Source organism: Barbus barbus, assembly GCF_936440315.1.
Source record: "Barbus barbus genome assembly, chromosome: 27".
Taxonomy (NCBI): Eukaryota; Metazoa; Chordata; class Actinopteri; order Cypriniformes; family Cyprinidae; genus Barbus; species Barbus barbus.
This window is the reverse complement of record NC_136755.1, coordinates 20,457,386-20,485,176: the sequence shown is the minus strand read 5'-3', so window position 1 is coordinate 20,485,176 and position 27,791 is coordinate 20,457,386. Positions and strand designations below refer to the sequence as shown.

Below are 27,791 nucleotides of genomic sequence, written 5' to 3'. Positions count from 1 at the left end.
GTTCTTATGTCAGATGAGTTATTTCTGACTTTCGATTCAAATAAGGATAAAATAAGAGTCACGTGTCTGATCAGCTGTTCTGCGGCACATCCGCCTGACTCGCGCTAGTGTTTACATGCAGAATGGGCAGACCCGCGTGAAGCATTGCAGGTAAAATATCAACTCAATTCCCCTTACTGCATCGAAACGGCCGTTTGCGATAGTCGGAGTGCTTGTCCAAAATGAATGCAGCGACGTTAAGATTGTAAAGTGTTGTGCAATGGTTCATATCGGAAGTATGGAGCTGCCAGCCCCGTGAGGCCTGTAGACTCAGCATCTCCATCAATAAATCCAACTTTATTAACCGCTTTTAATCACTTTTATAATGTAAATCCCAAACATTAGGCGTCGGGGACATGCATATGAGAAATTATAACTATCACTTTGAAATGTGCCTTTCATATTTGGGCTGTATGGATGCCTGTAAGTTTCAAACTATATTTCATTAGTTGTGCAATTGATGTCTGTCCACATTATGAGATCATTGTCCCATTTATATTATTACTTCTGGTTAGGGGTTCTTAGCTCCCGAATCTGAAAGCTTTATGACAAAATGCATAGAGTGGAAACATTTTTGTACATTTTTTTTGTTTGGTCTCCTCCAGTTCTAAATAAATGGTTACAGCTTTGCTGATAGCCGATAATTATTATGCAGTGACTTGTAACCAATATGATGGCTGATATTATAAATCTATACTGTGATGTCTGTTCAAACTAATATGATGCATCAAGTCTTTGTAACTTATAATAGAGAACATAGATAAAAGTATTTTCAAACTACTGATATTAAGCTTTGATATTATCTGTTTTCAATATTGGACAAATCAGATTCTGATAATTAACATTTTAAATAAATTGTATGAAAAATGGATAGAGAGTTGGACTTGTAACCTGAAGGTTGTGGGTTCAAGTCTCAGGTCTGGCAGGGATTGTAGGTGGGCGGAGTGAATAACCAACACTCTCTCCACCCTCAATAGCACGACTGAGGTGAGACCCTTGAGCATTGGCTGCCCACTGCTCCGGGTGTGTGTTCACTACTGTGTGTACACTTGGATGGGTTAAATGCAGAGCACAAATTCTGAGTATGGGTCACCATACTTGGCCACACACCACTTCCCTTCCCTTTAATTTAACAAGTAACTAAAATGTGAAAATGACCACCTGAATTTTAATGCCGCCCTCTTTTTTTTTTTTTTCCTTTTGATATTTTTCTTTAAGTTTTCTATGTAGCATTATAATGTGATTGTGAAGCAGGACAGCATGATCTTTGGAGGACTATATGATTCTCTTTAGACCTGAGGCCACATTGTTTGAACAACAGAAAAAGACTTCCCATGGCATCACAAGACCAGCTTGCTGCCTGTTTTCACACTTGCGCGCACACACACACACACACACTTGGTGACGTTTGAGTTAAACGCCTGTCTTGCTGCAGTATTTAATGCATACAAACCATGTCAGATTACAACTAGCTCACAGCCTTTGGTTAATTCCTGTTTGAATAAATTTGTACTCTTAGTCCTGTAATATTCGAAAGGTTTCAGGTTATCATTATTTGTGAATACATGCATAGTACAGAACCAGAACATGTGCACATTCTTTTTCTTAATTTAGTACTACCCTAATATTATGACCAAGCATATTTATTAATGATAACGTAGGGTTTTTGAGTTCACCCAGTAGCTCGTAGAATTCCTACAAGCTACTGTCATGTGATTGGTGCAGGAGCTCTGTTCTGTAACTGGCTGATGAAGTGAAGGCATGTGAATGTGTTTAAACAGGTTTAGGCCTGGTCTGCTTCTGTAACCCTCCTTATTTGTGTGTGCTACACCCACGGGCGTTTTGATGTAATGAGCTGGGTTTTGTCTCATGGAACTCCTTAAATGTTTGGTGGATTATTTTGTGATCCTAAAATTCACAAAATACTATTCAGGATAATTTTGTATTTACTAGTCTACAGTAACTTCCCTTTAGCATTTCTATTTATGCAAATTACTTTTTTTCCCTAGTTACAGTTGTGTTGTGTGAGTTGTGTTTGTTTCGTTTCTTAATTGTGGTTCAGCACAGGTTTCTCACAGTAGTGTTTTTCGGTTCCTCATTACTTTATCTCAAATGCACTCATAGTATTTAAGGATTGCATATAGATTGTCTTTTTCAATCCTAATGTATTAAAATGGAGACAATGCCATGTTAATCTTAGCTAAATCAAAATTATATACAAAAATCTATTCAGCCCTAATTTTAATCGAGCTTTTCTCCTTGATTATGCATGTATATTAGCACATACAAGCGAAGCAACTTTTGCCCTGCATCTGAATCTCAAATCTCCTACCAGTTATTTGATGCAGTAATAAATATTTATGCATGTTGTGTGTGTGCGTGCGCGCACATATGTGAATATCTAATGAAATATGCAAGGATTCATTTGTGGAGTGATTGCATCAGTGCTGCCTTTAGCCTGCAGCTGTGCCAATAAATGCTGTAATTGCAATGTTAGAAACAAACTGAACATTAAAGCAATATTTTAATGCCACACCAACCCAACATCTAATTGCAGAGAGCTACTGTATTTTTATTTCTGTTTTACTTAATAATCTTTTTGGTGAATGTCTTAGTTGAATTTCTTTGTGTGAGGCTGCTGAGGCATCTTGCAGGTCCAGTTCATTATTATTGTTGTGTTTAGCATATTTTAATTATTATTAATGTGTCTGGCTTGACTTAATCATACCTCTAGTTGTCCCTGAGGCTTTATGCTAATTTCCAGCACTGTACTTCACTGCAGAGGATCCTGGGATTTCCCACTGTACCACAGCTAATGCATAAATCTAATTGAGCTGGGCCAAGGAGGTCTATAATACACGGAGAAAGCTATCTGTTAGCTTATGCCATTTGAAATCTGCCACTTATGATTTATTAACATTTTTATTTTTGACAGAAATCAAACTTTTGAATGGAATGCTATTATTACTATTAATAGTAGTAATAATAATAATAATAATAATAGTTTTATGTTATATAGTTGTTACTTTTTATTTGATTTGTTATTTAATAATAGTTGTTATATTAGGTATTTATATTTACAGTATGTAATTATTACTTTATTTTAATAATAATAATACAGTTTTTAATATTATTTAATTGTTTATGCTATGAAATAACTTAATAAATTTAGTTTCTTTGTACCATCCCACCCCCACAACGTCAATTTCCTAGGCAGCTTTTCTTCATATATCATCTAATAAAACAGTTATATAATGCATGAGTTGCACAGGCTGTCTTTTGGTGTAGTGAGATATTAGATCAGTGTTTATTAGTTCATCTACATAATTGATAAAGGACGTTTGCTGGCGGTTGTATGTGTTCAGAACCAAATGTAACCTCATTAAAAACAAAAGAATGGATTTGGGTTTAAAAATAGAAGAAAAAAAAAATCCAGACAAGCCTGTTTTTCCACTTTTTAGAGCCTAATGCTGTCACATCAGCGCTGTCTGGCTCGGGATTGTCGGAGCTGGGATATTTTTGGTTTATAAATATCTGGGAGTCACTTCCAAACAGCGCTTGGCACCACCAGTGTGTTTGCTCACGTGCCCTCAGTGCTGCAGAACAATAACACCACATATACAACAGATCAAATGAGTGCTGTTTGTTTGCCTTTGTTTCTTTGTTTGAGTTAAGACTGTGTTTTAATTCGCTGCACATCTGTCAAATGTTAGCACGACTGGTTATTCTGGTAAATGAATACAAGTGTTGCTGGTGTAATGATCCTGAGGTGATGATAAAGTTGTATACACAATTAAACATTTCAATGAATTTAAAGAACTGAGTTGCTGGCACTCTCCTTTCATGATGCTGTCATGAATTTAGAAACTGTTTGGGTGTGAAATACATTTACATTCTGTGCCAGAAGTAGCAGCTAAACTTGGATTTAATTACAAATGGTTTCGACTAAAATGAAACAATGTAATTAATCCAAACAAACACAGTCTGTTCAGTGTATACTAACCAGACATGATACAAGCTGCTGTCTCTGGCATATTGATTTGAGTTTTGTCCTAACCAGTTCTGAAAAGATGAAGACAATTTGCGATATTTTATTTTATTTTTATTTTTTTTTCCCAATGAACTATTCTACAAATTTTTTTGTTTTCAGTGTTAAAGGGATAGTTCACCCAAAAACGAAAATTGTTATCATTTGTTCATCCTCATGTGTTTCCAAACCTGTACGCATTTCTTTCTTCTTTGGAATATAAATGAAGATATTTTAAGTAATGTTGGTAAGCAAATAGTTTTCCATTATTTTTTTTGTCCATACTATAGAAGTCAATGGAAAATGAAACAGTTTGGTTAACATTCTTCAAAATACATTCTTTTATGTTCCATAGAAGAAAGAAAGTCATGCAGTTTGGATTGATATGAGGGGGAGTAAATGATGACAGAATTTAAATTTTTGAGTGGACTGTCCCTTTAAAATACTTCATGCTATTATCCAATGGTTTAATATGCAAAGTCAACTATAAGTAAACCATTAGTAATGTCAGTTTAGGCTCTGTCGGTTTATTAATTTGATTTGCTCTGCTGTTTGTCAGATTAATGGTTAGTGGACTGTGGTCTCCGCTGTGATCAGGCCTATGAGGAGAACAAGGCGAGTCTAACAGTGAGTATCCACACAATACCTGATGTAGTTCCTGTTTTGTACTGTAGTGTTGATCGTGGTTTCAGTGGTGTATGTTGATATCACAGTCTTAAGCTCTTCCTCTGTGGTTTTGCAGGACATGCAACACCCAAACTTCGAAACACAACACCCGCTGCAGCAGGACGAGCAGGAGACGGGTTACGACCCTCTACAGAACTACAACAGGAACAGAGACCGTAATATACCTAATAGATCTACATTAAAATCGGAGACCTAACAATGTGAAGAATAGGAGTGCATATTTTGTTGCATTTATTTTGATAAGTACTGTGATTGAATTTTGACTATTGCTATTAACTCATAATACCAAAAAATGGCTCTTATGATCAAAATAATGCGAAAAAACTAGACTTGTAAGTAGTTATGTTTTCCTAAATGCTCTTCAGCCAGTAGAAACTGTAATGTCGTTCACACAGAATCAAAGTCAGACCTATGTGTAAACAAAGCAAAAAAGGGAACAGTTTTCATTGCACTCACTGCTTACCTGTTCTTGATTGTGAACCATTATTCTTCTGTAATATTCTGTTGTATTTTCTTCACTTTCATCTGGCATTCTTTTTAAAGTGAGTACTAAAACACTGTAATCTAGCTGAAAATGATCAAGGCATGTTTTCTGTAGATGAAGTCAGGAATATTTAATTAATCATTTATAAACTAATATAAAAATACATGGTAATTACCAGACTTCTTTTATTTTATTTTTACTTTACAAAAGTGTAGGGTACGTTTTTGTATAAAGTCTCTTATGCTCAACTAGGCTGCATTTATTTGATCAAAAATTGTTAAAAACTGTAATACTGTAAAATATTACTACAATATAAAATAACTTTTTATTTTAATATATTTTCAAATTCTATGAAAATCATTCTAATTTACTGATTTGGTGCTTTTTGGGATGCTTTGTTGAATAGAAAGTTTAAAAGAACAGCATTTATTTAAAATAGACACCTTTTATCACATTATAAATGGCTTTACTGTCACTTTTGATCATTATAATGCATCCTTGCTGAATGAAAATATGAATTTCTTTAAACCAACATCTTACTGAACCCAACCTTTTAAACAATAGTGTATATTTACATATTATGTTTATTTTTACTAAAATATTTGAAAGTATGAAAAATGCCATGAGACAAACTGAGTTTTGAATTGATTCACTTGCGTGGACCGTTTGAACTGATTCAGAGAAATGAATCAAACTCATGAAATCTAATGTTTATAAAATCTAATGTTTATATTTAAATCAGAAACACTATTGAAACATCTCTGCCATCATTAAACGTACCAAGACAAGGAGGGATTTTGTATTTGATTTGTAAAAGTTTTAAACGTGAAAAATCACTATGGTTGTATTATTAATACACAATATATTGCCTAGCGCTATACTGCACTATGAAAAAGATTAACTTTTTATTTAAAACATAATTATTCTGAATTCAGTCGTTTCCATGTTTAGGTCACAAACGATGATGTCTTAAGACTCTTAACTGTTTTCTCTTTGTAATTTTGTTTCTTTAATTTCAGGAGGATCATTGGATAGTGCTGTTGAGTCCACGCTTCAATCATACAGGTCATTAATTTTTCCCTAATGTAACCAAGCATCAGAGATCTACTCTGGTTCTCATATGGAACTCAATGCTGTGTGATGGTGTATCTCTATCCTCTAACATTCTCTTTGACGTGCTCTTTACAGAAAGGAGTGGGATGATTTGTTCCAGAACTGTAACTATCTGGCGCGGATCAGGCAGGCTGGTATTAACGGACGATTACGGAGCAGCCGATTCCGCAGCATATGCTGGAAGGTAATGGCTACCTGACAGTGGCAGATGACAGGTTTACTGCATGAAAACTGTCATCTTGTTGTTATTGAGGTTGAAAAGTTAAGTGTGCAATTTCTGTGCCAAACGGGGCAGAAAAAATTATAAGCTTTCGTTGGTTCCAGCTTTATCTGGACGTCCTACCAGAAGATAAGACTCAATGGATCAGTCGAACCAACGAGCACAGAGCACAGTATGAGAAGATCAAAGAGACGGTATGTGTGCGCGCACATGTTTTTGGCAGTGATTTATGGGGCTTCAGTAGGTTTTGACACTAAATCATGATCGTTTCTCTTAAACGGCAGCATATTACAAACCCTCGCAAAGCTGCTGGCCAGCAGGACCTGGTGGTGAACAACCCACTGTCACAGGATGAGGGGGTGAGAGAACAGCCAATGCAGTAAAACAATAAGAATGGCTGGATCTGTCTATTACTGTTTGATTGACATATTTTTTCTCTCTCTCTCTTTAGAGTCTATGGAATAAGTTCTTTCAGGATAAGGAGCTCAGGAGCATGATCAAACAAGATGTTTTACGAACGTAAGTGTGTGAACTACCTGTACAGGTACACTACCATCCATTCAGTCTTCAGTGTCACATGATCCTTCAGACATCAGTCTAATATGCTGATTCGGTGCTCACGAAACTCTTATCAATTTTGAAAACAGCTGTGCCCCTTAATAATTTTGCAGAAACTTGTGATGCATCTTCTCAGGTTTCTTTGATGAATAGAAAGTTCAGAAGAAGAGCATTTATTTTTTGCAACAATGTCGATGTCTTTACTTTCACTTTTTTTCACTTTGCTGAATAAAAGTGTTAATTTATTTGAAGGGGTGGTTGATTGCGATTTCACTTTTTTAACGTTAGTATGTAATGTTGCTGTTTGAGCATAAACAATATCTGCAAAGTTGCGAAGCTGAAAGTTCAATGCAAACGGAGATATCTTTTAAAATTCTGGCAGTTTAATGCCTACAAAAACGACTGGTAAGGGACTACAATGAGTTACTTCCCGGGTCCAATACGTCACGGACCCAGATAAACCCCGCCCCCGGGAACACGCAGCAAAGGGAGCGAGACCATGCTGCGCTGCTTTAGAGAAGAGAAAGAGAAAACTAGGGATGCACGAAAAAAAAATATATATGTATATATGAATCGCAATTGTCTTCTAACGATTCTAATGGATTCACAAGTTTCAAAATCAGTGTTCTAAAGCAGCAGTTCTTAATACTGTTCCTCGCATCCCCCTGCTCTGCACACGCTCTGCTCTGCATCTCTCTCTCGCTCTCTCTCTCTCTCTCTCTCTCATTCATATCATCAGCTCAGTGAATACACTTATTTTCACATACTGTAGTTATGAGAAGCGTTATACATGGTGTGCGGGTGCCGTACTGTATTAAAGCTTTAATCAGAAATGCAACCGTATATTAAAAGCTAACCGAAGCAGTAGCATTTACAAATAACAGCGTATCTAAACGTATGAGACAACAACCAAAAAACTTAGGCCTACCATTAAAAGCCGTGCTTGCACAGGTTCTGCGCGGTCCTCTTCACTAATATCCTCTGCAGTTATGTGAAATTGCGTTTTTTAACAAACGAAGCATTAACACATGTTAGACGGCACCCCATAATCACAATCAAGCCTAGAAAAAAAAAGTCAACCACCCCTTTAAAAATAATAAAACTGACCCCAAACTTTTGAATGGTAGTTTTTTTATTTGTATTTTTTTACATTTTATCATTTAAACTGTTGAATTTAGTTTGCATTTTTATTTTTTTCATACAAAATTGAATTTTATTTTGATACTGTTGCATTATTATATTATATTATGTCTGCTACTCCTTGATTGGCTGCAGGTTTCCAGAGATGCTGTACTTCCAGGAAGAGGATGTCAGGACAAAGCTGACTGATATTCTGTTCTGCTATGCACGAGAGAATGAACAGTTACTCTATAAGCAGGTTTATAAACACTTAATGATTGTGACAAATACTGCCACACCACAACATAACCTGTCAGACTGGCTCAGACGTATCTAATAATAATTTTCCCAAAAGCATTCATCTCTCTACATTATTCTCTTTTTTTTTTTTTTTTTTTGCCTCTTCATCCCTCCCTCTCTATCTTTCTACAGGGCATGCATGAGTTACTGGCCCCTATAGTGTTTGTTCTTCATTGTGATCATCAAGCGTTTCAACATGCCAGTGAGACGGCCAATCCCAGGTCTGACCTATTTACCACAAAGACGAGACCGTCTGAAGACTAAGTTTTTAAATTTGTTCTGCGCAGTGTTTTGAATCATTATTAATGGAATGTTCAGTTATTCTTAGTATATTTATTTAAACTGTGTCTTTCCTCATTTGCAGTGAAGAGATGAAAGTCCTTCTGGATCCTAAATTCCATGAGCATGATGCTTAGTGAGTAAATGTCACATTATCATAACAAATCTGAAACCAATTTGTCGTGTCTCTATTTAAATGCATATAGTTGCAAAACATGCTTTTCTCAGTCTGTCTTTTTGTTCATCAATTTTCCCATAGTGCCATGTTTTCTCTGCTCATGGAGACAGCAGAACCCTGGTTCAGCAATTTTGAACGGGAGGTCAGAAAGGTACCAGGAATGATTTTATGTAAAACTTGATATTTTTATGCATCTTGATATATCAACTGCATTGATATTTTGTTAGTGCCAAATTCAGACTTCAATCTTGTTGACATTACTTATGCTTAAATCTTTCAGGGCAAAGAAGAGATGTTAACCAGTATCCCCTTTGCAAGACCACAGGACTCGGGCCCTTCTGTTGCCATTGTGACCAAAGTCAACCGCATTCAGGACCAGCTAGTGAAGAAACACGACATTGAACTGTACATGCACCTCAACAGACTAGAAATAGCTCCTCAGATTTATGGCATGTGAGTATGAGTCAGTGAACTATATTATTATTTTATTATATATATTATTATTTATTATATTAATAGTTTTATTACTTTTAATATATATAATATTCTGGTATATTTTTAAATGTATTATTATTAAAGCATTACTGGTCATTTCTGTGTGTTGAATATAAATCGTGTAGGATTAAAGATATGTTAAATCATAAGTGTTTTTTATTTGTCACATTTTTTCCCCCCATCATTTATGAATTCTCTGTATGTTTGTGGGCAGTCGCTGGGTTCGACTGCTGTTTGGTCGGGAGTTTCCACTGCAGGATCTGTTGGTGGTCTGGGATGCTCTTTTCGCAGACAGCATCACTTTGGATCTAGTGGATTACGTGTTTGTCGCTATGCTTCTGTACATCAGAGATGCATGTGAGTTCAATTCTCTCTCATCTGTGCTTCATTCATAACACAAACCAATTGAACACAAGATATAGGCTTCTTAAGGCCTAAATGCACTTTGAGTGTTCACCCTGTAGCTCTATAGATATCAAGCAATATAAACCCACAAACAGTATGTCAATAGTGTGTCTAGTTATATCGCATCACTAACACCTACATAACCAATCCAAGCACAGCAAGTAATGGCATGCAGATTAGTTGGCTTATGCTTGCTGGCACTGAACATGTATCTTTACAAAGAGCTCTAAAAGAACGTTATCAGTTTATTTGAATATGCAGTAACTATCGTTCCTGTGTTTTTCATGTCGTAGTGATCGCTAGTAACTTCCAGACGTGTCTCGGGCTCCTGATGCACTATCCTCCTATTGGAGACATCCACTCTCTGCTGCTGAAAGCACTTTTTCTCAGAGACCCTAAGGTACTGTCATGCACATTTTCACTTTCAATATTATTTAAAAAATAAATATACAAAAAAATAAAAATTACAAATACAATTTATTTTATGAAATGCGTATTTTTAAAAATATATTTATTTCAAATGTATATTTATAATATAAGAATATTTGTTAAATAAATGTAGTATTTAGTAATGTAATTGGAGTCATAATAATATAATTGTTATAATATATATATATGTATATGTATATGTGTATATATGTATGTGTTCATTTGCAAAAACCGATAAAAGTCACTTTCAAAACAAAATGAGCTGATTGCCGCGCATTATTCTCCACATATAGCGTGATCTGAACCCTAAACACATTTTGACAAAAAAGCCTGTATTGTCCACTTTCAAGGCATCGCGAGTTCACGTTTTACTGCAGAAGCCGACAAGCTCCCTTGTTGTTTTTGAACAGAAGCCGATAAATCCATTTTAGCGAATCAGTGTGCTGTATTCAGGTCAGGTGACAAGGCTACTTTCACTTTGAAAAGAGTTTCGTCAAAGCTGACTAAAAGTGATCGAGGATGAATAATTTCGATGAACTACTTGAACCTCATCTTAAAGCTGAAACGTTTTCATGGAACCTTGAAAAAGCAGCGCGTTACAATGGTGAGGGAAAAGCTTTGTGCATTGTGTGTAATCACAGCCATAAATCTATGATCACAACAACGTTTGTCAGGCATCTACATTGTCATCTGAGGAGATTACAAAGATTAAGCGAGTGGGTTTTTTTACTCTAAAACGTGAAATGTGGAAATATCTGCTTTTGCTATAAAACAAACTTTTAAAATGTTAAAAAAAAAACATACTTTCAATGAACTTTAATTTTGTAAATTGCCTGTTTTTGTTATTATTATTTAATCAAAACAACCCAACTGCAGTTTGATTAATATTACTTGGAATGCACAATAAAAAAAACCTGAGTTAATGGTTTTTGCAAATAAATTCTTCATATATTGCCCGTATATATATATATATATGTGCTATTTTTGTCATTTGTCTTTTTATATAATTTTAGAATAATCCAAGACCGGTAAACTACCAGTTCCAGCAAAACCTTGATTACTACAAAACCCGTGGGGCCGACTTGGTCAACAAGACTCGGTATCTTGTATTTTTGTGCATTACCTTTTTTTTATATATATATTTATACATTTGGTGCAACTCTTGTTTAAAGCAGAAATTAAGCATTAATCTAAGGATTAATATTATAATTATTCATAATGTATTATAATATTACTTTTTTCTTTTCTTTTTCTCCAGGACCAGCACTAAAGCAGCACCTCTCAACATTAATAAAGTATCCAGTTCACTTCTTAATTTCGGCCGGAAGCTCATCGCACCAATCGGAGGCGCCTCCAGCGGCATCTCGCCAATTAACAGTGAGGTGATGTCAGCTCCTCCCCCTCAAGTTCCTGTACCACACCCATTGGCTGAGCCTCCATCATGCACCGCCCCCTCAAACACACAGATGAAATCGCAGCTGTTCCCGCAAGCGCAGCATCAGCACCGGTTGCTGAAGTCTGAAAGTATGCCGGTGCACCTCAGCAAAGGTGAGCACTTGCATAGGCACACCTTTTCAAACCAGTACGCTTATGGATTGTGTTCATTTTACCCGTATACCTCCTGAAGTTATTAATACTTCATTGTGCATGGATTATGATGTGAATGTGTACATGCATGTGCTCAAGCACAGGTACATGTGACAGAATAGGTGTGTGCTGTAGCCTTACTCTGCTGTCTGTTAGATGTAGGTTCTTGTGGAGCCTCTCAGATATCTCTCCCTGCCCAGATTCAAACTGATACCCCAGGTAACTGCTGCCATGACAACAATGCATGTGTGCTGTATAAATGCATTTTATTTGATCCTGTATTTTTTTTATGCTTTTACTGTGACGTGTCTGCTGTGTAATCCATGCATGCGTGTCTGTGTTCAAATTCTGCTTTTTGTCACCAGGTTTTTTTTCAGTAAGTTAGTTCAACCAAAAAAAAATTCTATATTTGTATTATATTAGGCTATTCTAAATTAATTATGTAATAAAATAAAATAATTAACTACCGTTTAAATGTTTGGGGTCAGTAGGATTTTTTTGTTTTTGAAAGAAGTCTCTTATGTTCACCAACACTGCATTTGTTTGAAAAATTCAGTAAAAACAGTACCATTGTGAAATAGTATTAGAATTTAAAATATTTGAAAATGTCTTTTATTTCTGTAATGGCAAAGCTGAATTTTCAGCAGTCTTCAGTGTCACATGATCCTTCAGAAATCGTTCTGATTTGGTGCTCAAGAACCATTATTATTACTATCAGTGTTGAAAACAGTTGTGCTATTAATATTTTTGTGGAAATTGTGATGCATTGTATTCAGCTGTCTTTGATGAACAAAGTTTAAAAACACTTTTATACTGTACCATTTTAAATCTTTTTACTGTCACTTTTGATCAAATTAATCCATACTCACTGAATAAAAGTATGAATTTCTTTTAAAATCTTACTGACCCCAGACTTTTGGATGATGTAAATATTCTCTGAACTTTCTGTGAATATGTCTTATTATAAATTAATGTCTATCATCTTCATAGTACAAGTCAGATAGTCCTGCTGTTTTTAAGGTCAACGTCTGGTTGATTTACTGCACGCTGTGTGATTGTCTCCAACTCGTGCTATTTATGTAGCTTACTGTTTTGTTAAAATTGTTCTGTTACATTTGATGTTGCTGTCTGAGACTAATTTTTGTGACAGTTCTTTTAATGTCTACCTTACAGGCCACACCCCCAGGACAGTTAGCTCCTCCCCCAGCACTGAGAGTTTGTCTGGTGGGCGGGATCATGCGATGTCTTCCCCTCCTCTCCCAGTGTCCAGGGGCCGAGACTCCAGCACATCATCGTCTCCTCCCCCCTCTGCAACAAAGAAAGACTCTTTCTTTAATATCAGTCGCTCACGGTCCCACAGTAAATCTATAAACAAGAAGGATGCGGTAAGCATGTTTACTTTTCAATTTTACCATTTGCATTCCCAAATTTGTATGTCTATTCTTTTTTCATATAGCATGTGAATTACTAGGATGTCATGTACTAGCTCCTATTTAATAAGTCCGATATGTATGCTAATTTATGTATATGTATTTTTATACACAGGAGGAGCTGGAGGCCCAGGTATCGTTCTTACAAGGTCAGATTAATGACCTAGAGGCCATGAGTAAATATTGTGCCAAGATGATGAACATGCACATAGGTGAGTCAGTGAGCTGTCAGTTGTCTTTGCACTAAACAAACGCTGGTGATGAAATATAATGATTGTGCTTTAATTGATGGACAGGCAAAATTCAAGACGTGATACTGCAGGAGCATCTAGAGAAGGAAGATGAGGTTCTGGTGTCACTTGCTGGACTAAAACAGGTATGAATCAGGCCTCTGCTTTGCTAAAATAAATTAGTATTTTTTTTATAATATGAAGATAAATACTAAATATACATTTTTATTATGTTCATGTATTTGTTTATTCGTAAGTACCCATCTAATTAGTACACAGACCCATTCAATTTGATACAAAATCTAATAGACATCTGTTAGCTCTAATATTAAATCTAATTTAGTCCATATTGTCCCCAGATTAAGGACATCCTGAAGGGGTCTCTCCGATTCAACCAGAGCCAGCTGGAGTCAGAAGAGAATGAGGAGATCACCATAGCAGATGATCACTACTGCTCTAGCAAGTATAGCACACTAAAGGACCGGAGTGATCCCGACCATTTGTCTGAAGACACGGCTGATTCTACTATCATACAACAAAAGGCTCCACAGCACATCGACTACCAGGAAGGAGACATGGTAGCTGAGAAAGAAGAGGAGGAGGAGGAGGAAGAGAAGGTCTTGACAACTGAGAATATCACCACAATACCAGAGCCACAGGTAAGAGAGGATTACACAAAACTTTTTCCATGTGAGCGAGTACATGCACTTTCTATAAATTCGTTTTATTAGTACTTCAGGATTAATGTTTTCTCTTTTTATATATATATATGTGACCCTGGACCACAAAACCAGTCATAAGTAGCACGGGCATATTTGTAGCAATAGCCAACAATACATTGTATGGGTCAAAATGATAGATTTCCTACTGTAAATATATCAAAACTTAATTATTGATTAGTAATATGCATTGCAAAGAATTTCATTTGGACAACTTTAAAGGCGATTTTCTCAATATTTAGATTTTTTGCACCCTCAGATTCCAGATTTTCAAATAGTTGTATCTCGACCAAATATTGGCTGACAACCATACATCAATAAATAACATCTATCCTAACAACCATACATCAGTGGAAAGCTGATTTATGTATCAATCTCAATTTCAAAAAATGAACCCTTATGATCCAGGGTCACATATATTGGAAGAAGTTAAATGAATTTATGACCATGCAAGATGCATTTTGATTTTCGTTTAAAAAATAGAAAAGAAAAAAATAAATAAAAAAATAGTCTTTTTTTATCAAATAAATTAAAGGTAGTACAACAACTGATGCATAAATATTTTTTCTTTATTTAATTTGTGTTACAGAATGAGATTTGTGGGAAAATTCCTTAATTGTTATGAAATAATAATGCATAATAATAATAAACAGTCTTAATTTACTTCATGTAAAATGGGATTTGTATGGGGTAGCTTTTGGGCTGTCAATTAATGAAAATGTTGTTTTAGTATTATAAATATACTATTATAGTATTTATGAATATTTTTAATATTTTCATTATTTTAATCATTTTATAATTTTTTTTATATTTTATTTAGCTTTATTTGTACTTCCGTTTTAGCTGTTTTAGTACTTCAACTTAAACTTTTTTTTCATTTCAATAACTTTCCATTTCAGCATTTCTAATTTCCAATTATATTTTTCATCTATTTATATTTGTTTTCAGTTTTGTTACATTTTAATAGTTTTTTAATTAAAAGTTTTTTAATTTTAGCACTGATTTTAATTACACAATATGCTGATAAATTTATTGCATTTATCAATATCTGCCAAATAAAGCCCTCAAATGATAATGCAATTTACCCAAACACACAATCGTAAATACACCGATTTCATACACAGTTTTTATTTACTTTTTATCTTAGGCCACTGAGAGGAGAAACTGGGACGACTACATCTTGGTTTCTCAGGATGGCGAGCCATCTGAGAGTGAGGAGCAAAGCATAACCACCACGGCTCCACTCTTTAAGCAAGTACGAGGCTTAAACAAGATGGATTTTCAAGACCCTCTGATGGGGACCACATCTGGGTCCTCCAGTCCAGATGACGGCAGCACTCACAGCAAGGACTCTGATTTCACTATTGTTAATCCTACTGACCTTTGAACCTGGATTCCCCCTAATTATGACTGGACCCATCTTCAACACTTAAACTCTGCTGGACGTTTGCACATATGAACTCAGGCTGATTGCCTCATGTGTCCCATGCCCTGTAACTGAATCCCTAAAACAGACATACTGTTTCCTAAATCCTGGACCTCTGGCTGTGTATTTACGTACATCTTAATTCAAACGTTTCTTTTCTTTTTTCCCTAAATATAAGGCTCTATACCATGGATCCTTTGCTCCGTTACCTAAATGTGGTATCCAAAGCCATAAAAAGCAGCCTCAACTCAAATGAGATTCTCCATTCTGTAATTTTCTTTGAAAATGCCCTTACGGCTGAAAGTTTTGGACATTACCTTGACATTTATGTGGAAAACCTATATTTGTTTTCTCCTAAATCAATATCCTGTGAAATACATTTAACACACTCTCTGCCTCAGATAAAAGCTATATTTGCTACAGTTCTCCCTATATCTCTGTCTTTGTCCTTTTTTTGGAGTACTAAGTGTTGTGTGATAAAGGCGGGACATTGAGATGCTCAATCCAATAGTAGAGATCTTTAGTATCAATATGGACTGTGTGTTGCTCTCATTCACTCACTCATCTTTACTGATTTTAAATGAACCAGTGCCTGAACAGTTATCTATTTCTGTCTGTATTTTCTTTTTTTAAGATTTACGATTTTATTCCATAGACCACAACATAGTCCTTTGCTAAATAGTTTTTTTCCCATATTTGTCATTATTTTTGAACCAATGATATGTGAAACTTTTATGTTCTAGTATTTCTCTGGTGTCAGTAGCCTCATTTTGTCTTGGTTCCCGAAGTAACTGTGTATTGTTTTGCACATGACACGAGGGATGTTCCTAATACTGATTAACTCTGGATGAATAAAAAGCATTACTCTTGTCTAATCCAAGGCTTTGTACATGCTACACTTTCCTTATACTCTGGTGTTATTTTTGTCAATTATTGTCCTTTTCTGTGGAGATGATCAGTTTTTTCTTATGCTACCTAAATATAGTCGACCAGTAGACAGTAGGTGAGCTGTTTTTGATGCTCACCTACTGTTTTGAAAAATATGTAGCTCATGATTTTTCAAACGTGACATCTAGCGGTCAGTTATTGCTATAGCAAAATTGTCTAAATTAACATTTTATCGTCAAATTCAGACTGTCATTTCCTCATTTAAATAAAGCTGATTTGTTTTGCATTTAAAAAGCTAAACAAAATTTTGATTGCCCATAATTTTTGCAGTATGTTTTTAAGGTCCTCAAGTACCTGGTGTAACTTTCGTGCGGTATTTGACTCCACCAAATCTGTCATTTTATTTTAGAAATAATTACAGTGTATAATGTTTGAGCTCTGACCGATTCACGACTAAAAATTAATGCTATTCACAGTATTAAGAACTTTAAAAGTCGCCTTATTTGGTATTATTTTCCAATTAGGACTGAGAATGGGTGTGGCGCTTTAATGCAACTCCTCCAGCCAGAGGCACAGACCCAACGAGCCACTCACTTCATTAACTTATTTTGCCATTTTAATTGTTTTAGATATGGTAAGTAACAAAAGTAGTAATGGTACTTGATAATTAAATCTGTCAGGCACCATCTATAAAGTTCGCTGTTATTAATATCAAGTTAATTGCTGTTAAAAGTTCGCGCGGTAAACTCGCCATCAGAGGAAATCAGGCCGTCGGCCATTAGATTATGTACATCTGTCAGGATAGCATAAATGTTCGTCCAATTAACTAATTTTAGCCTAAATGCCCAGATTGCTTAATGAAGAAACATGAAAGATCGTGTTGGAGATCGACCTGGTTTCGGCCTTGTTTGTGTCGAGCATTTTGAAACTTCATTTAGCATTTCGGCTGACTTTGGGGTGTATTTTTAGGAAATAAGTAACGAAACGTGTGGTCTTACTTCAAATTTTAGATGTTTCAGGGCGTTCAGTTACCCCTGTGCCTCACATGTGGGTTATATGCACAGGTAATCCTATTTTGAATCTCAGAAATGTGTGGCTGTTGGTGGTTTTTGAGGGCCTATATTGTACTTGCTATGTGTTCATTGTGTGTTGATATAATGCCAAAAATGTTGTGAAATACATACAGGATATCCAGAAGCACCGTCAGGGCTTTCCGTCCTCTCTGAAGTTGTCTAACGGTTATATTTTACCTGAGGGCAAGATGACGCCCAACACACTGTTCGTCGGCGGGATTGACATGAAGGTAAAGACTGACCATTTTTGTGGCTTTAACGTTACATGTTCAAACTGGTGCAGAACAATGCTAAACTCTTCCTACAATGCCATAGTTTCTACGCTATATTGCCAAATGTTTTGGGACACCCCCTTCTAATGAACAGGTTGGACTACTTTACTAATTTCCATGAAGAAAACTTTTAATGTTTAAACAATATAATGATATTCTAGGGAATTGCGTGTTTCTAATTTTATAGCAACGGTTTGGACAGGGCCCTTTTCTATTCTAACATGACAGTGCCTCTGTGTATAAGGCAAGGTTAAAAAATAAATGATTGATTCAGTCAGTGTGGGAGAACTTGACTGGTCTACATAAAGCAAAGTCCTAATCCCAGCTGAACACCTCAAGTGTGATTTTTAAATGCAGACCTTGAGCTGAAAACTCATCACCAAACACCAATAACTTGTATATACACTGTATGGACAAAAGTATTGGGACACCCCCTTCGAACAGAAAAATGCACTTCCAAAACTGTGGCAACAAAGATGGAAACATAATTCATGCGTTTAAAAATTGTATTTCCATCTCTGTTGCAACAGTTTTGGAAGTGTCTAAAATGACTGTACCCATATACAAGTCATTGGTGTTTGATGATGAGTTTTCGGCTCAAGGTCTGCATTTAAAGTCACACCAGAGGTGTTCAACTGGGATTAGGACCAGTCAAGTTCTTCCACACTGACTGAATTAATCATTTATTTTTGAACCTTGCCTTATACACAGAGGCACTGTCATGTTAGAACCGTAGAATATCATTATATGCTTAAACATTAAGATTTGCACTTTGGAAATGACTAAAGTAGTCAAACCTGTTCATTAGAAGGGGTGTCCAAATACTTTTGTCCATATAGTCGTGTATCTACTATACAAACTGGAACTTTTTCCATCAGGTGGACGAGAATGAGATCAGGGAGTTCTTTGCCAAGTACGGGTCTGTAAAAGAAGTGAAAATCATAACTTATCGAGGAGGAATATGCAAGGGGTGAGTGAGTTTTAATTTCCCCTGCTGGTAAAAAATAAATACATTTTAAATCAGCCTATGCTGGTTTTAGTTGGTTTCCGTAGTTGGACATAGTTAGCTTGACTATAAAGTATTCGGAATCCTTCAAACAGTGTTAATTTTGGCAGGCATTTTTGATTTAGTCTTTATCTTGAGACGAAAATGCTTAATAGTCTTAGTCACATTTTAGTCATTTGAGTCTTTCATAGTTTGTCTAGTTTTAGTCGACGAAAAGTCATTGCATTTTTGTCAACTTTTAGTCATTACTTTTAGTCAAACTGCAGTTACCAACATTGATTTTGGTAGCCATTTTATATGTAGTATTCTAACAAAAATAGTCATCAATATTTCTCTCTTTAGACCAAATCAATTAAGCTTAGTTATGAGAAATTTGAATCAAGGATTGAATTTGGAAAAACTGGAATAAATTTTCATTTTTTGGTAGAGATATAAATTAAACTCATTTTTCAGATACAGTAGGTTTACTTAACAAGTATACATTTATTTAACATCTTTTGTTGGTTAACATTTATGACAGATAATTAGGAATGCTGTCTGTTTAAGACGGAAGGTATGTATGTAATAGCCTACTGACATGCATTCAGTTTTCACCCACCTGTTTAAGCTCACTTAAGCCATAACTGACTGTATTTGCATGAGATATTCTGACTCTACACGATAGACATGTGGACTGCTGTGTGTGTATTTGAGCACTGAGAACTGATCGCGCGCTGTATGAGAACTGAAGAAGTGGAGCGTGCGCAAGAGAGAGCACTTCTATCAACACGTTTCCGCCTATCGCACCTTCACTAACTTTAAGTTAATCGACAATTAATTGTGACTCCCGGGAAAAACGGGACGTCTGGTCACCCACTCCCTAACCCTTCAGTTGCTGAGGCCATTGTTTCAGATTGCTAGTTCGCGTTTTGGTAGCCTATCCGTCCACTGCGGCTGCCATACTGAGACTAGCGCAAACGCACCTTATCCAATGACAGAGACGCACATTTTGAAAGACAAGACAGTTAACTTAGCCTATAGGATGTATTTTGAATGTCCGGTAGTCCTCAAATTACATTTTAGTCCCGTCTCGTCTTGTTAATGAAGACGCGCATAAATTTCGTCATATTTTTTATCATCAGATATTAGTTTTAGCTCGTCAATGTCTCGTCTTAGTCACAGAAAAAAGGTTCGTTGACGAATATTTTTCGGCGTCGTCGTCAACGAAATTAACACTGCCTTCAAACACCAGCCTGCTAAATCAACTAACCAGCTAAGACCAGCCAACAAGCTTAATCTGTTATTTAAGAGTTGTTTTCTAATAGATGATTCAAAATATGTTGTGTATATATATTGCATATACTAATATATAGCACTTTCTGAACTAATTTAGTTTGAATTGAATTTTACCAGACAATCACAATTGTGCATTGTATCAAGTGTCCAAAAATGTTTCTTTTGTCATTTACTGTCATTCCATTCAAAGAAAGTAATTTTGGAACATGTAAAGTAAATGATGACAATTGTCATTTGTAGTGTGAACTATCGCTTTATAGGATATTTCTTGCTTTAAAAATGGCTTTACCTGCCACGTCTGATTAGTTGTACATCTTCTTTCTCACAGGTACGGTTTTGTTTATTTCAGCGATGATGTTGATATCCAGACTATCGTTGATGTAAGGAGGTCATTTTACTTGTCTGTGACAGTCTTCTCTTTTTTTGTCTTGGTGTTGATGTTATGAGGGCATCTTAACGTCTTGTACAATTTCAATTCTTCAATACAGCAGCCAATCAGTTTTAAAGGGAAAAAACTCAAACTGGGACCTGCCATCATGAAAGAGCGAAATTCTCGTGAGTCCATGCACTTCACAGACTGTTTGGTCTGTCTTGTACAAAATCATGGAATTGCTATATTGAATAAGATTTAATCTGATTGGAGACCTGGAATTTTTTTAAATTTTAAAGAATTGGTAGTGGGCATCTTTTTAAATGACTTCTGCAATAATAAATGTTATCTTAACAACTGTAATTTCATTAGTTAAAATGTGTTGGAATCTTATTTCCAGGTTCCATGTCATCTCCAATGATTGGTCCATCACAGTGGATAAGCCCCAGCCCATATGTGTACTGCAGCTGCTGTCCCCCAAGCCTGGCTCCGCCCTCACCTGTCTTCAATGGAGGGAATCAATACATGCAGGTAACTATACAATGTTCATACAAACCATGCCACACTGCATATTAACATCACGTGAAGGAGTTATAATTTTGCACATTCCAAAGATTGTAGAATATCAGTGTATTCATCTGTTTTTCCTGTATGCCTGTCTCTTCATAGCCTTACTCGTACTCCAGTCCTCCAGGATTTATTGTCCCACAGGTGCCCATGAACTATGCACAGACCACATATGCGTACCAGGTACAGTCTCACACATGCACACATTTGTGTTCATGCACATGCACACTTTCTTTTCAGGATGTATTAGTTTAAAAAAAAAAAACTGTCAGAGAAATTTGACCATTGTGGGTTTTTGTTTGTGTGTGTGTATTAGTATCCCCTGCCACAGTGGTGTGGAGAGCAGAGGACGAGGCTTGTCAATCAGGTCAGCTCCACTCCCCTTTTTTCTCGGTTGGTAAATAAGGAACGGAGTATAATAGGTTGAACTTAGATTATTGTAGTTGCATCTCAAAATGCCATGTCTAGGGAAAAAAGTTTGCAGCCAGTAAGACTTTTGAACCAAATTGTTCAAAAGTGACAGAATTTCTAATATTACAAAAGATTTCGGTTTCAAATAAATGCTGTTCTTTTCAACCATTTATCAAGGAATTGCGGTTTCCACACAAATATTAAGTTAATACTTGTAGAAATAAATGTTTCTTGAGATCCAAATCTGCATATTAGAATGATTTCTGTGGGATCTTGTGATGCTCAAGACTGGAGTAAAGACTGTTAAAAATATTCCCATCATGGGAATAAATTACATTTTATATTCCAATAAGTTTTTTTTAAAAACTAAAATATTGCACAGTAGAACTGTTTTTAATGCATTTATTAACAACAAAAAAATGCAGCCTTGTTAAAATGAAATTTATTTTAAAACTTCGAGTAATCTTGCTGTCCTTTTATCCTTGGAGATACACCAATATATTGTAATTGCTTATAGTATAATTTGAACAAAGATGTTTACCACTTTAGTTAGCCCAGTGTTCTTGCCCTACCCATTAAATTAAATTGAGAGGAGTGTGTAAGCTAGTCCAAGACAGCTGCCTCTAGCATTTTAATAATGTCAGTGCAGTGTAGCAATAAGCACAGGCTTTATTTTAGTCTGTGCTAAAGGCCCTAAGGTCAGAGATTTGCTAAAATGCTCTGCAATCAGGGCCCTGTGAAAGGTTTTTTGTCTTTTTACCAATTATGTGTTTTCAGTTTGATTTTGATGTTTATGATCTGCGGCAGAAAGGTTCATTTGTGTTTTTCCTTAAATGTTTTAATTATTATTAATATTAATTATTACTTATTATACAGTAGCAATATTTCTATTAATTTCAAGTTAAAACAAATGTATCTTGGCAAGTTGTAGGGAAAGCCTTTTGAGTTTCTTTGAGTAATATGACTAACTTGTTTCAAAATGAAACCATGAGATTAGTGATGTGAACTCTTGGGGCTCTAGGTAGTTAACCAGATCCACTATCATAGTTTGTTTTGATGATTTCCGGAAGTGTGAAGGGTAGATCTGAGCAGCTACCTCTGAACATGATCCGTGTCATGATTCATGTTAATCGCAATGTGCCACAAGACCGTAATTAACCATAGTTAATGAAGTGCTATGCACCCATATTACATTGGATTGTTGTGCTGTGGTAAGCCTTTAGATGGCAGTGCTGGCTTAATATGAAAATTGCAAACATCTGAAGGGAAACAGTATGCTAAAATTGAAAGGCTCATCAATATAAGAGTGTATGTGTGATTCTCTTTCAGAACTATGTGGATTGTGGAGTCCAGACTTTGCTAACCCTTCTGTAGCCTTCAGCACTTGCACAGACTCGTTTTCGTGGTAAGTTTTTGTGCACCTAAAATGAAGAGACAGTCTTTCGTCTCAAGAGTCACTTTCACAGAGTCACTTTGTTCCTTTGTCTTAGGGTAGAATCCTATAGAAGCAGAGGACAACATCTTGATGGAGATCAAGCAATGAACTTCATTGTGCTTTCAAACACTGTTGCAGATATGGTCACCCTGGGTGTGATGTGAAGGTGTATATTGAGGGAATGACATTTATGATCATACTGTAGCCTAATTCCTCACACATCCACACACTGAAACATTTGGCAAGCTTTGTTTGCTTTGGCTTATTCCACCCATTTATTTGTATCGTCTGTGTTTTTCTTTCATTGTCATGGCCAACTAACTTTAAAGACACTTTTAAGCTCACAAATACATATTTATATTTTACGTTTGCTTATTTTAAAGTTTGACTCACTGTTGGTGATGCACTGTATGCATTCAGGTAACTGTTCTGTTGCTTTAAACCAATGTTCATTTGTTTACTTATTTAGGCTGGCGAGTGTTCACTGTTAAACTAGATTTATTTTGGGGTTTTCACATTCAGGGCACATGTTTGGTTGAGCACCAGGGTACGGTGGCTTCCCCCTTTTCTTTTTTTATATACGCGAAATCTGCTTTCATTGGTCATTATCACTGTACTTCCATTACTTCATTAATGCTGTTTTTTTTTTTTGTTTGTTTTTTTTTTGATGCAGTTAAGAGGTGTAAATAAGATCATTGCATTAATTAAAAAATTACAATAAATTTTTTTACTGAGCCCTGTAAGTCACAGCAGGTCACAGGATGCTTGACTTAAAATTATAGCGATGACGGAATATTGATATCACTGTGAACACAGTCATGCTGCATTTTTCTATTTTTCCAGCACTTTTTCACACCAGTTCATTGAGTTTTGTTTTAAGGGTTTGCAAAGTAAGGGGAATTGTTGTACTGAACACACAGCACTCATTTTATCCAGTGCTGCACCACTGTTCTTAGAGGTTTGTTTCTTGTTGGGGGACTTTGATTTATTAGCTGTAGCTTATTCATCAGATACTTTTAAAAACCAACTTTGACTGACTTGTATTGAAATTTCTCAGTTTTATTTCCTCATTTCCCATGGCTTCATGGGAGTTGTGGTCTATATTGTACCATAGTCTGAGAGCTTCTAATCACTGTACTCCAGGTTTGCCTTGTTTTGGATTTTGATGTTGGCATTGTACGGTTTTGCTGTTTTTGTTATTAATAAAAGATAGTTGAATTAACTTATTCTTGCTTTAAGGTTGCCTTTTCATTGATTTAATACATTTTTTTTTTTTAAATGTAATAAATAGCTTGAGCTTTTTTTTAATTGTTATTGGAACTTAAAGGATAAGTTTCTAGAGAATCCTATTTTTAGTTTGTTGCTGTGGAAGGTATTATACTATGTGTTGGTCTCTCATCCCAGTATTGTCTGGCCTGAAACGCTTTTAAATTTATGAGTTGGTCATGGCTGATTCACATTAAATATGAATTTAATACCACTTCTTTAACATGGATCACTCTAAGTGTTAACAATATTTAACAAACAACCACGTTTACTCTGCTTTAATCTCATAACTGGACTGTTTGATATATAATCATTTTAATAGCCCACTCTTTAAAACTAAATTTCAAATTTATATTTCTGGATACAGAATAATTGTAATTTTATCTCTGTATTTCGTAACAGTTATATTGTCCTAAATTATTTGTGTACAGTGGAAATCTACTATTGTAATTTTATTTTATTTTTTCAGCATCATTATGCCTTACCAAGGGAATTCATAGAACAAAAATAATAGAAACATGAAATTAATTAAAATATAAAAGCGCGTAAAGTGGACTCTTGGTGGTGCTGTAGAGCTTTTTTATTTAATTATTTCTTTTAAGGTTATATTTAATGAATAAAGAATCAGAATGCAAAAACTTATATCCATAGATTCATTGTATGACATTAAACTTTCACATCGACGTGGCATTTTTGGTTTTGCTGTGTTTTATGCTACCACTAGTAAAACAATTCTGGGTTTTGGTGTATGCTGATTTTTATTTTATTTTTCTTATTAACAACTAGCTGTAGTTTGCACTTTGCAGTGTACGTTGTGGATGAAACTAGAGACGAAATGAGAGCGATTTGGAAACATCGGAGGGCATAATTCCCTTTCAGTCTCAGAGGAGAGAGGAGGAGACGTTCGCACGCGCGCTGTATTAACTGAGGGAGCTGAACTGAGCTCATCATTCGCTCACCTGCCTCCAGTTCACACACAAGCGAGGAACTTAAACCGGAGAGGGGAGAAAGAAACGACAGAGGAGACTCAAATCGAGAGAGACATAATCAAAGAACAACAGCAGGTATGTTCACTCTGTGTAGTTCCTTCTATGTCAACTCAGTGATTCTACACAAGTCACTGCTTTCTTCTCCTGATTCATCTCTTGTTTCTTTTCACCTTCGTCTTTCTTCCTATGTTCTCATTATATTTGTAATAAACGCTTTTATTCGCGGTTGAATGTGATACGAGTCGCTTTAAAGTTCAAGCTCACTTCTAAGACTGAGTTTGGGCTTGTATATGCCTGTGCAAATAGAGAACAGCATAAATATCAAAGAATGCCACACTTCAGAGTAAGTCGAGCTATAAAAAAAACACTTCTATTTGCAAGCATGAAACGCAGTATGGTTTTGTATAATTCATATGTAGTGTTTTTTTTAACACAAAACCTAAAGATATGATCAAAAACCTTTAATTTTATAGTTAATTTAATCGTTATGTCTACTTGTAATGTTAGTCACATTTTTGCACAAAAATAGAAATGGAATAGACCATTTTTCCTTATGACTTCACAATTAAATGAATCGTTTTGTTATGTTAACTTTATACTGTAAAGGGATTTTGTGCGTGTGGACTTTTCAATTCTTTTCCTTTAAGACTTTCATTTAGATGCTGCCTTTGCATCCAAAATGAGAAAATGTGCTAAAATATACAGTAGTGTGCTGCTGCCCATGCTTACAGTCTTCACTGTGCCGCTCAAACTGTTAAAATCAGACTGAAATGATCTAAAGTTACACTTTAGTTGCTCTTTCCTGATGCTGGGATCCTTTGCCGATGCAGAGCTTCAGGTGCTACACAGTCAGGAATTTGATAAACTGTGCTTTAGCAGTGTTAATATTTCTTAATGCAACGTGTGCATTCATTGAGGCTTTATACTACTAAAAAATGTGTTTGTATTGTATGTATTAAGAATATAAAAATATGAGAATTCAGCTTCAACCTTGACTATAAGCAAAAAACTGTTCAGGACAGGCACATATTGTTCATTCGCACAAGATGGTATCAAGTGAGACGACTGCCAGAAGATGACCTTCGGTTAGTATTTCACACACACTTACACACTCACTCACAGTGGGCTCCGAGGCTGATATGAATGACAGGCTAAGCAGTCAAACTCTGAGAGAGAGAGAGAGAGAGAGAGAGAGAGAAATATAGCAGGGTGAGAGATTGGAAGTGAGAGAAATGAAGTAAGAGATGATTACGAACCTGTGAAATGTGAGGGGAATGTGCTATCATCAACTTTCATATTCAACCATGCCAACCTGCTCTTGCGATAGCGACCTACAAACATCTCTCACACAAACTTTCTCACATGCACATACATATGCCCGGACTGTTGCATGCCTACAAAGACCCCAATTTACTGTCACACCCAGTCACAGAAAGAATTTCAGATAACAGTTTTAAAAAATACATTTTGTTGCAGTTTCTTACAAAAAAGTATTATGGTAGTAACATGGTACAGTGGTAATAAAATACCACATATTATCATTACTGTACCATGGTACCACTAGTGAATTTTTTTTATTTATTTTTTACTTTTTCAAATTCTCAATCAAAATGATAAATTTTTTACTTTTTTCTGCCATCAATCAAAAAAATCATATATATATATATATATATATATATATATATATATATATATTATATTATACACACACACACAGTGGGGGGAAAAATTATTTGATCCCTGCTGATTTTGTACGTTTACCCACTGACAAAGAAATGATCAGTCTATAATTTTAATGGTAGGTTTATTTGAACAGTGAGAGAGAATAACAACAAAAAATCCAGAGAAATGCATTTTAAAAATGTTATAAATTGATTTGCATTTTAATGAGTCAAATAAGTATTTGACCCCTTCGCAAAACATGACTTAGTACTTGGTGGCAAAACCCTTGTTGGCAATCACAGAGGTCAGACGTTTCTTGTAGTTGGCCAGCAGGTTTGCACACATCTCAGGAGGGATTTTGTCCCACTCCTCTTTGCAGATCCAAGTCCAAGTCATTAAGATTTCGAGGCTGACGTTTGGCAACTCGAACCTTCAGCTCCCTCCAGAGATTTTCTATGGGATTAAGGTCTGGAGACTGGCTAGGCCACTCCAGGACCTTAATGTGCTTCTTCTTGAGCCACTCCTTTGTTGCCTCGGCCGTGTGTTTTGGGTCATTGTCATGCTGGAATACCCATCCACGACCCATTTTCAATGCCCTGGCCCTAATGGTACATGGCCCTGTCCATCGTCCCTTTAATGCAGTGCAGTTGTTCTGTCCTCTGAGCAGAAAAACACCCCCAAAGCATAATGTTTCCACCTCATGTTTGACGGTGGGGATGGTGTTCTTGGGGTCATAGGCAGCATTCCTCCTCCTCCAAACATGGCGAGTTGAGTTGATGCCAAAGAGCTCGATTTTGTTGTCATCTGACCACAACACGCTTTCTTGAGCAGGGGGACCTTGCGGGCGCTGCA

General features: G+C 35.8%; 2 protein-coding genes across 6 annotated transcripts; both read left to right on the top strand.

The window, feature by feature from the left end:
• Nucleotides 1-76: 76 nt before the first annotated feature.
• LOC306847583 (TBC1 domain family member 5-like) lies at nt 77-16,633 on the top strand. 2 transcript variants are annotated; one of them, XM_079381610.1, is made up of 23 exons: nt 77-150; nt 4,626-4,693; nt 4,809-4,908; nt 6,257-6,302; nt 6,426-6,534; nt 6,675-6,764; nt 6,855-6,929; nt 7,022-7,089; nt 8,404-8,506; nt 8,680-8,768; nt 8,912-8,962; nt 9,086-9,155; nt 9,285-9,457; nt 9,714-9,856; nt 10,198-10,304; nt 11,347-11,432; nt 11,592-11,881; nt 12,077-12,139; nt 13,094-13,305; nt 13,466-13,562; nt 13,647-13,726; nt 13,940-14,239; nt 15,447-16,633. In XM_079381610.1, exons 3-23 carry the CDS (start codon nt 4,812-4,814, stop codon nt 15,684-15,686), a joined length of 2,589 nt encoding a protein of 862 aa, XP_079237736.1. In that variant the 5' UTR covers nt 77-150; nt 4,626-4,693; nt 4,809-4,811; the 3' UTR covers nt 15,687-16,633. The 2 variants fall into 2 exon arrangements, with proteins under 2 accessions (XP_079237736.1, XP_079237737.1); XM_079381611.1 differs by having other exon boundaries at nt 82-150; nt 12,083-12,139; nt 15,447-16,627.
• A 239-nt stretch (nt 16,634-16,872) lies between these two features.
• Nucleotides 16,873-24,501, top strand: LOC306847584 (deleted in azoospermia-like). 4 transcript variants are annotated; one of them, XM_079381612.1, is made up of 11 exons: nt 16,873-17,247; nt 17,624-17,677; nt 17,800-17,916; nt 18,837-18,928; nt 20,568-20,619; nt 20,728-20,794; nt 21,010-21,140; nt 21,279-21,359; nt 21,493-21,543; nt 22,917-22,992; nt 23,078-24,247. In XM_079381612.1, the coding sequence occupies exons 1-10, from the start codon at nt 17,245-17,247 to the stop codon at nt 22,959-22,961; spliced, it is 693 nt and encodes a 230-aa protein (XP_079237738.1). In that variant the 5' UTR covers nt 16,873-17,244; the 3' UTR covers nt 22,962-22,992; nt 23,078-24,247. The 4 variants fall into 4 exon arrangements, with proteins under 4 accessions (XP_079237738.1, XP_079237739.1, XP_079237741.1 ...); XM_079381613.1 differs by lacking the exon at nt 17,624-17,677 and having other exon boundaries at nt 16,940-17,247; nt 23,078-24,501; XM_079381615.1 differs by lacking the exon at nt 17,624-17,677 and having other exon boundaries at nt 17,021-17,247; nt 20,589-20,619.
• Nucleotides 24,502-27,791: the final 3,290 nt, after the last annotated feature.